The sequence below is a fragment of the Trachymyrmex septentrionalis genome, unplaced genomic scaffold, assembly GCF_001594115.1.
Source record: "Trachymyrmex septentrionalis isolate Tsep2-gDNA-1 unplaced genomic scaffold, Tsep1.0 scaffold24, whole genome shotgun sequence".
In the NCBI taxonomy this organism is placed as follows: Eukaryota; Metazoa; Arthropoda; class Insecta; order Hymenoptera; family Formicidae; genus Trachymyrmex; species Trachymyrmex septentrionalis.
Genome location: NW_017305397.1, coordinates 1,080,754 through 1,094,403, shown reverse-complemented (window position 1 = coordinate 1,094,403; position 13,650 = coordinate 1,080,754). Strand labels below are relative to the sequence as shown.

At 33.8% G+C, this 13,650-nt stretch overlaps 3 protein-coding genes across 5 annotated transcripts; 2 read left to right on the top strand and 1 right to left on the bottom strand.

Moving 5' to 3' along the window:
• The first annotated feature begins 1,471 nt into the window (after window positions 1-1,471).
• Window positions 1,472-4,696, top strand: LOC108748752 (serine/threonine-protein kinase Chk2-like). 2 transcript variants are annotated; one of them, XM_018487066.1, is made up of 8 exons: window positions 1,472-1,875; window positions 2,019-2,294; window positions 2,374-2,440; window positions 2,555-2,630; window positions 2,707-2,910; window positions 2,994-3,167; window positions 4,146-4,301; window positions 4,372-4,696. In XM_018487066.1, exons 1-8 carry the CDS (start codon window positions 1,725-1,727, stop codon window positions 4,564-4,566), a joined length of 1,299 nt encoding a protein of 432 aa, XP_018342568.1. In that variant the 5' UTR covers window positions 1,472-1,724; the 3' UTR covers window positions 4,567-4,696. The 2 variants fall into 2 exon arrangements, with proteins under 2 accessions (XP_018342568.1, XP_018342567.1); XM_018487065.1 differs by having other exon boundaries at window positions 2,374-2,630.
• Window positions 4,697-4,934: 238 nt separating this feature from the next.
• Window positions 4,935-7,519, bottom strand: LOC108748753 (succinate dehydrogenase [ubiquinone] iron-sulfur subunit-like). The gene is made up of 5 exons (XM_018487067.1): window positions 7,204-7,519; window positions 6,516-6,766; window positions 5,864-6,161; window positions 5,658-5,780; window positions 4,935-5,515 (listed from the first exon to the last, which is right to left on the bottom strand). Exons 1-5 carry the CDS (start codon window positions 7,366-7,368, stop codon window positions 5,378-5,380), a joined length of 975 nt encoding a protein of 324 aa, XP_018342569.1. The 5' UTR covers window positions 7,369-7,519; the 3' UTR covers window positions 4,935-5,377.
• Window positions 7,520-7,581: 62 nt separating this feature from the next.
• LOC108748750 (trifunctional purine biosynthetic protein adenosine-3) lies at window positions 7,582-13,644 on the top strand. Of its 2 annotated transcripts, none has more exons than XM_018487064.1 (18): window positions 7,582-7,651; window positions 8,655-8,917; window positions 9,053-9,133; window positions 9,218-9,307; window positions 9,385-9,632; window positions 9,699-9,898; window positions 9,966-10,160; window positions 10,228-10,358; window positions 10,472-10,679; window positions 10,747-10,882; window positions 10,955-11,177; window positions 11,294-11,488; window positions 11,820-12,075; window positions 12,154-12,357; window positions 12,458-12,604; window positions 12,686-12,954; window positions 13,054-13,311; window positions 13,433-13,644. In XM_018487064.1, exons 3-18 carry the CDS (start codon window positions 9,053-9,055, stop codon window positions 13,613-13,615), a joined length of 3,024 nt encoding a protein of 1,007 aa, XP_018342566.1. In that variant the 5' UTR covers window positions 7,582-7,651; window positions 8,655-8,917; the 3' UTR covers window positions 13,616-13,644. The 2 variants fall into 2 exon arrangements, with proteins under 2 accessions (XP_018342566.1, XP_018342565.1); XM_018487063.1 differs by lacking the exon at window positions 7,582-7,651 and adding an exon at window positions 7,674-7,764.
• Window positions 13,645-13,650: the final 6 nt, after the last annotated feature.

Genomic DNA, 13,650 nt, shown 5'->3' with positions numbered 1-13,650 from the left:
ATTGTAATCCTGAAATGTGCTATACGAGCTCCTTGTAGGAAGATACTTTTCACTAGTCTTATAGAGTGAAAGTAATAGCATTAGTATTGACTCCTTTATAGTAGACTTTTGCATCGTAAACTTTATACAATAAATCATTATCTAAGCTTTAAGTTTTAAGTTATAAGAAACTGAACACTCATAATCGATTATTCTTCTCACATTCGACTGTGATTGGTTAATGTCTTATGATTTAAGACTTAAAACTTAGATAAGCTTATTGTAAAAAGCCCACATCGCATAATGCATAATGCATCAATCAATCAATCAAAATTCTTTTCTTCTCTGATAATAGGAGGAAAGGAAGGATTCTGATTGGTTGATTCGCGTATGGACTGCTGTGGGCATTTTGCATTATACAAAAGTCTGTGTTGTGGTTTTTTCTTTGAACAATTTTTACACAGTCTTATTTTTATTAAAAATATAATTCTAAGTTTATGGTGATAAAAGAGTTTTTTTTTCATTTAAGAGATTATCTACATATTGTAAAAAGCTATATTGAAGGAAAAATTAATATGAATTTAACTCGAACATAGGAATTTTTTGTGCGCAAGATTTATTATAATAAAAAATATTTTTAATTTTATAACTATCGGTAATGTAAATCACGCGGTTTATCGCGGTCGATAAGATCGATTACTTGCTTATCAATATGGATCTACAAAACGCGCAAAACCCACATGCTTTGACTTCCCAGCAACAAAAAGTCCAAAATATATAAGACGTTTTAAAGATATCTTTAAAACATTTTATGTCTCATTTTCGAACATGCGTGTTGTCTGAATTGTGAAATCGAATAACACAATACAGAAATGATTAAATTTTATTATTGTTGATATATTTTATTTTAATGTTGATAAATAAAAACATATAAGTAAAATAGTAAGTTTTATGTAGTTCATTGCAACGACAAATAATAAGTTTCGATAGTTCACAGATCATTGATGTTGACACAGATAACACTTGCAACATAACTTATATTGTATACTCGTAGATGTAGATTATCACATTTTACGCGTAAACACACAAGAATTATTTTTTTATGCCAAATTAATTAAATCTGTTTATAAACACATGTTTAAAAAAGAAAATTTTGTGACTATTCATACAGCACGCGTGACAGTTTGAGGACTAATTCCCATTTCCATCAACGTAGATTGACTTTAATCTCGGTTCAACTTACTCTTCGTTTTCTCAAATTTTTAAAACTAGAAAATAGACGAAGAGTAAGTTGAACTGAGATTAAAGTTAATCTACATTGGTGGAAACGGACATAATAGTCGACTTTTTTTAGCCAATTTAAAATCGACTTTACAAGTTCTAGGATGGCTAAAACGGTTGTTAAAAGTGATAGATGCGCACGCATGATCGATATTTCGATCGATATAATCATTCTCGTAACCATAATTTGGAGCATCTAGAGGATCGTACATTTCCATTGTTTACACGAGGATTGCGTGGTATTGTTGATAATTGTTAATTCATTGGAAGTTAGTTACTCGTGATTAAGCTTCGTTCGAAGAACAATCATTGTCGCGATCTCCGACAACAGTCGACCTTGCACAGATTTGCCACAGATCGGCAGCAATGGATTAGCAGTTGTTAACAAGCAGTCGTCAGTCTTGCGTTCTCGTTATTTGAGAGACTCTTAATTCTTTGGATGGTTACCTCACGACGAAGTGAAAATGACGTCACAAGAACAAATTCCCTGTAGTCTGCCTGATACACAGAACGCGGATGTTGTATTGACACAATCGCAGGAGGTATCAAGCCAACAGCAAACGATGGCCGTTTGGGGAAGATTGTGTCCTAGGAGGCCACACTTACGAAGTCTGGGTAAGAGCTCGCCTCTTTCATAGATAGAATCTTCTCGGAATTACTTCGCTTATTATGTAGTTCTTCAAAATCAATTCAAATCACGAGCCCTAAAATTTAAATTAGGCAAATAATTATAATAACATGTTTCTATCTTATTTCAGAAATGATGAGGGATACCGTTTACACCTTAGGACGCTCTCCAAGCTGTGACATTTGTTTAACTTCAAATGAGTTGCAAAGTAAACAGCTAAGCGTTATTAGTAAGACACACTTTCGCATATACAGGGAGCGCGTTGGTAACACGAATGAGATTGTAGTGTACCTGGAAGATTCAAGTCACAATGGAACTTATGTTAATCAGGAATTGGTCGGTCATGGAAGACGTGTCATTATTGGAAATAATTCTGAGATAGCTTTAGCCAAGAGTTCCTTCTCATGTACATACCTATTTTATATCAAAGCTCAATGTATAAATTATTGCTTGATGATAAAAAAAGTTAATCTGTTTAATTGCAGTTTACATATTTGTGAGTGCAAATGTACATGAAATTGCTTATGAGTTACCACTGGAGCTGAAACAGAGGTATGTAATTGGCCGTAGACTAGGAACTGGTGCCTGCGGCGAAGTAAGGCTGCTGTTTAGAAAGGATGGTTCCGAAACATTTGCTATCAAAGTTATACAGAAAAATTATTTTAGCGCTGGAACTGGGAACATTCTCAATAATCCGGCGAATGTTCGGAACGAAGTTGAAATATTAAGAAAGCTGAAGCATGTAAGTTCAAATATATATTTAAGGCATTTCCTTTATATCATTGTAATTGCAATGGAGTTTTGAATTTTTGTTTCAGCCTTGTATAATTCCTTTGAAGGATATTTTTGACACTACTGAAGTTATGTACATTATTCTTGAATTAATGGAGGGTGGTGAGCTTTTTGATAGAATAAAAAGCAAAGGAAAACTGTCTGAATCATGTGCAAAACTGATATTCTATCAAGTTGTACATGCTGTTTATTATCTTCACAGGCAGGGAATTACACATAGAGATTTGAAGGTAATTTTAATTGAAGAATTTAAAACATTAACTGTATGTTTTACATGATCATACCAATGTTATTAGATTAAAAAAATTTACAGCCAGAGAATATACTGCTAAAGGACAATTCGGAAAATCCTTTGGTCAAAGTATCAGATTTTGGCATGTCAAAATTTGTAGATGCTCAAACAATGATGAGAACATTCTGTGGGACCCCTATGTATGTTGCTCCCGAAATTTTGGCAACCAATGGACGCAGCTCTTATACAAGTCAAGTAAGTATTTAAATTATACAAGCCCAAATATTTCGGCGAAATTTTAAAATTTTATAGGAAATTTATTTCTTTAAACAAAATTCCTGTAAACATGGTCAAAAAACGTTTTCTTAAATATTACAGCTAGAACCCAAAAATCTCAGAAATAATTATTTTATAAATTTACAAATATCAGGAGAAATATGCGTTTTTTTTTTAACAAAAAACGTATTAAAACAAAAGTTTTAAAGAATTAAAACTATTACTATTTAAATGAGATCAAAGTAATTATAGTATGTTTTATTTCTATTGATTGAGATAATCAGTTTCAAATATATAAAAAAGTGTTTAATATATTTAAAAATGGCTTACATTTTTATTATTTAATTTTTCACGAAGTTTTCACTATAATAATATTATCGAATTTTAAGATATCCTGTATAATATTATAATACTATATGTGTATATATATTTTAATGAGAAATAATAATGAATTATAAATTTTTTTATTCTCAGAATCATAGCTTTATTCAAGATTTGATAGAAGAATCGATTGCAGAATGTTTGCACAATGTTTTCAATTTAAATTCCAAATTTTCTTTAAATAAAGCATCGACAAATGATCTCCGATCTTTGTCATAAACAGTCTTTGATTTGTTTGTTTTTAAAATTTATTCCTGATAATAATTTAATAACTATTAATAAATATTATTTATTATTAAATAATTATTATATGTATAACGAATAAATATTTTTTTTCTTGAATATGCGAGGTTGCAAAACTAGGAATCGAACCTGAGTCTTTTTCTTTATACAATAGATAACTGTTCTATCACTATAATTCTCGCAAAATAATTATAGCTATTCGAATATATACTGTCAATATTGAAAATTTACAGTATACGTAACGTGAACTATAGATTTTTTTTCAGTAGGCAGTGTATATCTGAACACGGTTTATGCAGGAGAATCGTTTGTATTTCATTGGAATTCTTTCAGGTCGATGTATGGAGTTTAGGAGTGATATTGTATGTCAGTTTAAGTGGCAGGGTTCCTTTCTCAAATAATAATGCTACTTTAGCAGATCAAATTAAAGGTGGAATGTATGAATTTGGATCATATTTTTCATTAGTATCAAGGGATGCTATAACTCTGGTACGTAATAATATCTGCATTTATTAACTGTGATTGACCTTGCAGTTAACAGAATATCGCGTTGTTCTAGATTAAACGTATGATGACGGTGAATCCGAAGAAACGTATAACAGTGCCACAGATCTTACTACATCCATGGTTACGTGACATAAATATGCAAAGAGAAGTCAACAAGCTAATGTCCGGTGTTATCCATAATGAAGATAATGACGAGAATTTACCACCTTCGAATATCCATCCGAATAAACGTCCTCGGCTTATTTGAAAAAAGAAAAACATAAAAAATATCTCATTTCGCGAGTAAAAGATAGAGGCATAGTGTCCTCTTGATAGATCTGGCTTTTCGTTAACATTGTGATACATGTATACGTTATCCACTTAGAATAATTTTCATTTAAAAAAAGTGCATTCAATAGATTTTGATAAATTCAATATATCGAAAAATTATAAAGTTTATAAAATCAATCTTTTGAATCTCTATAATTTTAATTTATATAGTATAAACATGGTACAACAAACAAGTACAAATAATATTTTTTTACTTAATATACTTAGTGATAAACTCAGTAATAAAAAATCGAGAAATAGATAAATAAGATTTATATACTCTACGATAAGATACATATAGAATTCTCTGTAAAATATACGTTTTTATTTTGTGACGTATCTCAATTTGACGAATACAAGAATTTGTGATCCAGAGACACAGTAGTGTCTCGGTGTTATTTAACTTAGACATACAGTGTATTTGTGATATATGACATAAGTAAAGTGTACTACGGATTATTGATTAATATTAAGTGCTAATTTATAACTTTATAAACTTTGATTAGAAAATTTAGAATATTTCAAGGATATAGCAATGCTAATAAAAAGAGATCAAGACTGCCTTACGCTTAATGCCAAACGTGCAAAGAAAATGTAGGCTTAATTTATCTTTTACATTTAATTATCGTTATGAGTTTATTATCTCTTCTACAAAATCAACCTTAGTGTTCAATTATGCTAAGTTCTTTACTCAAAGTGATGGACTTTACAATAAAAAAGAACCTCTCGCGAACTATATTCTATTTTTTTTATTCCTTTTTACTTAAATATTGCTCCTCATTTTGGCAGAAATTCGGAAGTGATGTCTCAAGGTCTGGTTTCTCTTTCTTCGTAAGTCCGGCTAGCAAACGTTTTAATTGCGCTATTGCTCTTCCTGGATTTAGACCCTATTGAATATATATATATATACAGCAATATCGTATGACGATTAAAATTAAAATCTAAATATATAATTTCTTTTGAGGGAATTAAACTTTTTTTGTATCGCAGGAGAGAAAATAGCAGTGAATAATGTCGTTTAAGATTTACTTTTGGACACGTCTTTGTGCAATTGAAGATCGTGTGACATCGATAAACCGAATAGAAGTCTCGTAACTTCGCCAGCCTTTCGTCATGTGCCATGTCCCGCGAGTCTATCACCCATCTGTATGCCTAGCGATGTAAGCGAATGGATATACAAGTAAATAACGATACATCTTCATTTTATTTGCCGTAGAAAAATGTCGACCTGTTACCTGCAGTAGCACCGAAGGTCCTAGATACTTATCGCCATTCCACCAGTAAGAAGGACACGAAAACGAGCAACATGCGCACATTACACATTCGAACAAGCCGTTGAGCTTGTGCCTATCCCTTCGACTTTGCAAAATTTGCCGCATACCAAGGGTATCGTCCTCACCCGGTCGCTTTAGAAACGGATCGATTTTGCGGAATTGTCCCAGGAACTGGGACAGATCCGGTATTAAGTCTCGAATCACATACGTATGCGGTAGAGGATAGATTACCAGTGGCTGCGGAGATTCTGGTATTTTCCTGAAAATTTTAAGCAGTTTTGATAGCAATGTTAACGTAATTTAAGAGATTTCTTTTGGAAGTAAGTTTTATTACGATGAGAAGGCTAGAAAAGTAACTACGTAAATGGAAATATACGGCATATAAAATTAACACGACCATTTCAAATTCCAGACATTCAGATCTCCAAGTATCCAAAGTGTCCTACGTCTAAAACACTAAAATTATCCACATACCGAAATCCTAAATATCTGGACTAAGCTACCAAAGATACATCAAGTTTTTCAAGGATCAAATTCAAAGAACTCAATATTCCTATCGCCTGATTTACCGACGTTAAAAAGTTTATTTTTATATTGTTGAACGACGTGTTACGTTATGCAAGCCAAAGTATTCACGCCGTTTATGTTCATCCCGCAACTTCCACAGATGCCCTCGCGACAGGACCTCCGGAAGGATAATGTTGGATCGTGCTGTGCCTTGATCAATATCAATATGTCTAGCACCATCGTGCCGCATTTGTTCAGATCTACGCTGAACTGTTGCATGTATGGTTTCACTTTCGGCGTTTCCGGATTCCATCGATACACACGTACAATTTTTGGCCTCGGCCCAAGTTTTGCCTCCTACAAAAGATCAGTTATAAATAATAATCACGTCTAAACATAGTGTATGTACATTCGCATGATCTAAATCCATCAATTCTTTCAAAAACTTCACGGATCGGAGATATATTCTTTTTTTCATATTACAATATATTATGCGCGAAAAGAAAACTTGTCTCAATATCATAATAATCAAGCGTCCCAAGGTTTGTTCTTTATAGAAAAAATTCTATATTTCTCATCTTTCCGTTTTTTTCTCTTTTCTAATGTTTGTATATTAATATCAGTTTAAATGTAGAAAATATAACTACAAAGAACAGATAATACAAAAATAAGACTGCGACCCGCTAACAATAGCAAAAAAATGTATAGCACGTTGTAAGAATTTGGATTCGAATTTTGCATATTGGAGACAGAGGAAGATCCTCGCGCTTTTTCTCAAGCGCGGGATGACTAACTTTCCAAGGCGTTTTACACGCAGTAACGAACGCGATTTCCTCCGCCACCGCTGTGTCCACCTCGGTTGGAGTTTTCTTGGCTGATGTTGTCAACCTCGATTCGCGAATGTGCGCGAGTCCCCGCGACCAGAAACGGCTCGTGATTTTGCTCACGGCAGCATACATGACCCACCCCTGTCGAGTGACCTGTCGTCGCCTCCACGCCCGTATAATATTATCTCGAGGACGATGTCTTCGTGATGTCACGTCGCACTATTTCAATCATTACGTCTCATCGCATTTATCTCAGACTCGTCAAACGTCACACGAACAAAATATCATCGAGGACGAACTTCACGAACAGTCTGCGACGAATTTATGTCAATTTATGTTATCGATTCATAAGACATCTTCGACAGTTTAAATTTCGCTTTGGACGATAGAATTGCTTGGACCAAATTCAGCTAAAGTTCTGTTTATAATTTTGTTCAATTTTTTTCATGTGCTTATGTGCTTTACTATTTGTGGTTGTCTTCACAGATTTATGTACAAAAAGTACACATTTATAAACTTCTATAAAAAGTCTGTGTTTCTTAATATATATTTTATATATATTTGTATATTCCAATACTTTAACACGGAAAAAAATATAAAATGTTATATATATATGGATACATATTTTTATATACAATTATATATAATTATACATATATGAAATATTTGTTCTCTGAAAGTGTTTTTGCATTACACACGGTACATGAAATAATAAATAATAAATTATTTTGCTTTTATCAATTTTTTATTTATTGATTTTAGTTATTTATTGACATGTTTTTTGCAAAACGCAAAGCGCGCATTTTTATCATTTGTCTGTAAAATGATTTTTTTAATTCATAGTTCATTGCACGTTCAAATCCTTATGAATCGATCGACTGCTGTAAAGTTATTTTTGATTTAACAGAATTTAGATTGCATTACGTTGTTTGTCATAATGCAAACAAGTTACAACAATCGCGATAAGAGAGAGAGACGCGCTTGACCTTATGGTCATCAAATAATTTCGAAATTATTTTGTTGAGGAATGTTGAACGGAGTTTCCGTATCGCAATGAAACGTATGTCCGTTTATTACAAATTTATAGAATGATATATCGAATATTTACAATTATTTCGAATAATCTATCGGAACAATAGAAATTATCAAATATCTATCAAATTTTTTAAAATTAAAAAATGACAATATATAGTATGAAAAAATATAATACAATAGTATAAAACACTATAATAGTATTAAAAAAATGAAAATTGTACAAACATTAAAATTGCAAAAGATCTATTTTATCTCTATCGCGCGCGTTTATTTGTATATTACAATATAATAATAATGTAAACGTCCTCATCGGGATTGTTTAAATCGTCTGCTGAAAGGCCGTCGGGTCATCGCATGACCGAGCGATATATGAATTATTATAGATTAACTCCCACGAAGAACGAGAGATAAAGCCGGTATTTCGTTGCGTAAAACGCTATTGGTGGGTACAAGGCATACATCGTTAGTCATCGTTGTGTTGCCTTTGCGCCGAGAACGAATCACGCCGACCACCTGTAGCTTCCCACGTTCACAAGCACAATCATCGCGTTATCCAAAAAAGTCGCCGGCAATTTCTCATTACTGACGCCTGTAAACAACGAATAATTAACAGCTAGTGTTTACGGAGATTACAAATTGGAGCAAGGTGAGTGACGAGGAAAGATGGTTTTAGCTTGAAATTATTAAATTTGGAAATTACGAATGTCATCGATATTTTAATAATTCTGAATAAACCACTCTCGTGATCATCGTTTTGAGAAAGCACGTTGAAAATTTACAGATGACACAGTACACGGTTCTTGTAATCGGCAGCGGTGGTAGAGAACATGCCATTTGTTGGAAGTTATCTCAGTCGCCGTGTGTAAGTTAAGAGAATCAATAGCAATGAATAGCAACGTATTGGACAGAGATTAATACAGAGATTATTACATTTTGTTTGGTGTAGGTAAAAGAGATCTTGGTTGCACCTGGAAATATCGGCATCAAAGAAGTGAATAAAGTGCAATTAGTTGATTTGAACGTCAAGAATACTAAAGTATACATATAATGTCATTCTATAATTTTTTTTCTTGGATCAGTTATGTGATATTGATTACACCATTTTTTCTGTAGGAAGTTTCCAAATGGAGCAAGAACAATAACGTTGATTTAGTGATTGTTGGACCAGAAGACCCTTTGGCTCAGGGATTAGCAGACGATCTGAAAAACGTGGGGGTGAAATGTTTTGGTCCTCAGAAGAAAGCAGCCCAGATTGAAGCCAATAAAGATTGGGCAAAACAGTTTATGGACAGAAATCATATTCCTACTGCTAAGTGGCAAGGTTTTACCTCCGCTATAGATGCAAAGAACTTTATTAAAAGGTAAGTATAAGGAATTTCTTCTTGAGGAAGGTGATATGAAAACTTATATACTTTCCTTTATCATAGTGCTCCATTTAAGGCACTTGTAGTAAAAGCCTCAGGTTTAGCGGCGGGTAAAGGTGTAGTGGTGGCAGAAGACCAGCAGGAAGCTTGTCATGCGATAGACGAAATGTTAAATGATAAAAAATTTGGAGTTGCTGGCGAGACTGTAGTTGTCGAAGAACTTTTGGAGGGTGAAGAAGTATCTGTACTTGCATTTACAGACGGTAAACACGATTATGCTTACATATGAATATTTTTTAACAGAAAAAAAATTCAAAATTTGACGTTTAGGTAAGACTGTCGTACCCATGATGCCTGCACAGGACCACAAAAGAATCTTTAATGGAGATTTTGGCCCGAACACTGGTGGAATGGGAGCGTATTGTCCATGTCCATTGTTAAGTGAAACAGAATACGAAGAGGTGAAAATAAATGTTCTTCAGAAAGCTGTCGATGGACTTAGAAAGGAGAACATCCCATTTGTAGGTTTGTAATTTTCTGTTGACAATGAATGTTAAATTATGAGTGTGTACTATTTATATGAAACTTGCAGGAGTACTATATGCCGGTTTAATGCTGACTGAAGATGGCCCGAAAGTCTTGGAATTTAATTGCAGGTTCGGCGATCCCGAGACTGAAGTAGTATTACCGCTATTGGCGTCGGACCTGTTTACAATTATGAAGGTACAATTGATTAAACTTAAGAGATATTCATACAGAAAACGAAGATTTTATTTCTGCGATATACAATATGATATATGTGTTTAATATATTTGATATGATTATACATATTACAGGCTTGTTGCGACGGAACTTTAAGCTCGTCTCTCGTTTCCTGGCATGAAAACGTATCCGCTGTGGGTGTGATTTTAGCATCTCACGGTTATCCGGCATCCTCATCCAAAGGTCAAATTATAACAGGCATTGATGAAGTGACACGTAAACGGGATTACTTTGTCTTTCACAGCGGCACTGCTTCATCAGAAGACGAATTAGTAACTAACGGTAAAAAGCGACATGGTAAAGGATATCTAAACAAATGCTCAAAACTAATTATAATGGCATTTTATAGGCGGAAGAGTTCTTATTACTGTCAGTATCGCACCAACCTTGGCAATGGCAGCAGCTAGAGCTACCGAAGCTGCTGAATATATATCGTTCGATGGGAAGCAATTTAGAACAGACATCGCGCATAAAGGGATTGCCAGGTGTAATGATTGATTTACAGATCAATAAAGTAATATTTCGCATAAGATTAACAATAAAATTAAACGTTCCAGATCTATTTTGCAGAGAGGACAGTTAACATATGAGAGTAGTGGCGTAAGTATCGACGCTGGTGATCATCTTATATCCGCTATTAAGCCAGCTACTTGCTCCACAAAACGCGCTGGTACTGTGGGTACCATAGGCGGATTCGGTGGTCTTTTTGATGTAAAAGCCGCAGGTTACACAGATCCTATTCTTGTGTCAGGCACTGATGGTGTTGGTACCAAATTGAAGGTAATATATATATTAAGTTAAAGATTTCCCTGTTAAGTTAAAAATTTTTCTGTGCATTCAAAGAAAAAAGAAAATTATTAGAGTCAGCCTGTTCATGAACAATTTTTTTTTCTTAGATAGCAATCGAATGTAAGAAGCACGATATGGTGGGCATAGACTTAGTAGCTATGTGCGTGAACGATATCCTCGCACACAACGCGGAGCCGCTATTTTTCCTGGATTACTTCGCTTGTGGCAAGCTCGACGTTGAAGTAGCTACGAAGATCATAAATGGTATTACTGAAGGTTGCAAGCAAGCAGGATGTTCCTTGGTAAGGTGTTCATTATATAATTTTAAAATATTTTTGATATAAATATATTAAATAGAAGGATAAATATCTATTTCTATGAAATATTTATTTGACAAATTAAAATAAAAATAGTTTTGTGGTTTCAAAAATAAATCAAATATAAGTAAATTACCTATTATTTCGCAGTTAGTATACAAATACTGTATATTATGCGGCAATTATAAATACAAATGTTATAAAGTAATACATGTAATATATCGCCTTATAAATATATTTACGCACTAATAACTGCGGAAGCTTATATAGGCAATACTTATATTTTATTTGACGAGGTATAAATCAACATTTTTAGATTGGAGGAGAAACTGCTGAGATGCCAGATATGTATCCCGAGGGAGAATATGATTTAGCAGGCTTTGCAGTAGGTGCAGTCGAAAAAGGCAATTTGCTACCACGCGTGAATGACATTAAGGAAGGTGACGTGATAATCGGTCTTCCATCGAGCGGCGTACATAGCAATGGCTTCAGCTTAGTGCGAAAAGTTTTGAAACTTGCAGATAAGAAATTTTCAGACGTTGCACCTTTCTCAAGAAGTAATCGAACGATTGGTATGAAATGTTTCCTAAATTAAGCTCTTTTTAATAATCAAGACGGATCACAAGAAAAATATGAGAATAATGTCACAGGTGAAGAACTGTTGGAACCAACTAAAATTTATGTAAAAAGTGTTATTTCTGCCTTGCGAACCAATCTGGTAAAGGGATTTGCGCATATCACTGGCGGAGGTCTTACGGAAAATATTCCTAGAATTTTACCTGACAATTTAGGCGTAACGTTAGATGCGAAAAAGTGGAATGTTTTGCCAATCTTTAGTTGGTTAGCAGCAATTGGTAGATATATTACCCACATATTTCTAATTTTAAAAGTCGCAAATATATTAAGTAATTTACATAAATGTTAATCGACGTAATGCTATTTATTATTACATAGGTGGAATTAATAAATACGAGATGTTAAGAACATTTAACTGCGGAATCGGTGCGGTTTTGATATGTTCTGAAAAAGACAAGGTCGAAATTTTGGCTAAACTAAAACACGAAAGCCCTGTGGTTATCGGAAGCGTTAATGCACATTGCAGTAATTATTCTTGCTATAAATATAATTAACGAAATTAATTAAATTTATACATTTGTGTTAATTACGTTGTTAATTACATAGATCGACAGGCTAGGGTGCACGTAGAGAACTTTGAAAAGGTTTTCGAGTCCGGAATGAAACAATATGTTCCCAATTTGGTTGCAACACTGAGTAAACCTCTTAAAAGAGTAGGCGTTCTGATATCAGGTAGCGGTACAAATCTCCAGTCGTTAATTAATGCTACTCAAGATCCGTCTCAGCACATTGGAGCGGAAATAGTCCTAGTGATTTCCAATAAGCTTGGCGTTGAAGGATTGAAACGTGCTGAGAGAGCTGGCATTAAGACATTGGTATTTAATATGTTAATACTAGTTCACATATAGTTACAAATAGAAAGATAAATGTGGATCTGTTTTTTTTTCTATAATTTTTACTTGTTTAATTTATAGGTAATTAAACACACTGAATATCCAAGCCGCGAGTTTTTCGATGCAGCCATGAATGTAGAACTTCACGATGCCGGAGTGGAAATAGTATGCTTGGCTGGTTTTATGCGAATTCTTTCAGAACAATTTGTAAAGCATTGGAAAGGAGCTTTGTTAAATATTCATCCATCATTGTTGCCATCTTTTAAAGGTGCCAACGCACATAAGGATGTTTTAGCAGCGCGTGTGCGTGTGTCGGGTTGCACCGTGCACTTTGTTGAAGTAAGGCAGTCAAAAAGATTGAATTTTTTTGTTGAATTGGACTAAATGAGAAGATAACTGTAGCACCTTTACTCAATCATTAATGAATCATTATCTCAATCTTCTTCTTTTTATCAACTAGGTTGACATAGATTCGGGAGCTATCATTGAGCAAGAAGTGGTGCCCGTGTTCCCAGATGATACTGAAAAAATTTTGCAAGAACGCGTAAAGACGGCGGAGCATCGAGCTTATCCTCGTGCCTTAAAACATCTGGCGACTGGTCGTATAAAATTGAAAGAAGACGGCACTCTTCATTGGAATTAATTAAGAGATCACATGTATATATATATATATATATA

Coding starts and splice junctions, on each gene's coding strand:
- LOC108748752 (XM_018487065.1), top strand. CDS start 1,725: ATGACGTCACAAGAACAAATTCCCTGTAGTCTGCCTGATACACAGAAC. Junction 1,876..2,018: donor GCCACACTTACGAAGTCTGG/GTAAGAGCTCGC, acceptor ATCTTATTTCAG/AAATGATGAGGGATACCGTT. Junction 4,302..4,371: donor CAAGGGATGCTATAACTCTG/GTACGTAATAAT, acceptor GCGTTGTTCTAG/ATTAAACGTATGATGACGGT.
- LOC108748753 (XM_018487067.1), bottom strand. CDS start 7,368: ATGTATGCTGCCGTGAGCAAAATCACGAGCCGTTTCTGGTCGCGGGGA. Junction 6,767..7,203: donor CGTGTAAAACGCCTTGGAAA/GTTAGTCATCCC, acceptor GATCTTTTGTAG/GAGGCAAAACTTGGGCCGAG. Junction 6,162..6,515: donor AATACTTTGGCTTGCATAAC/GTAACACGTCGT, acceptor TAAAATTTTCAG/GAAAATACCAGAATCTCCGC.
- LOC108748750 (XM_018487064.1), top strand. CDS start 9,053: ATGACACAGTACACGGTTCTTGTAATCGGCAGCGGTGGTAGAGAACAT. Junction 10,680..10,746: donor AGACGAATTAGTAACTAACG/GTAAAAAGCGAC, acceptor GGCATTTTATAG/GCGGAAGAGTTCTTATTACT. Junction 12,605..12,685: donor AAGCGTTAATGCACATTGCA/GTAATTATTCTT, acceptor TTAATTACATAG/ATCGACAGGCTAGGGTGCAC.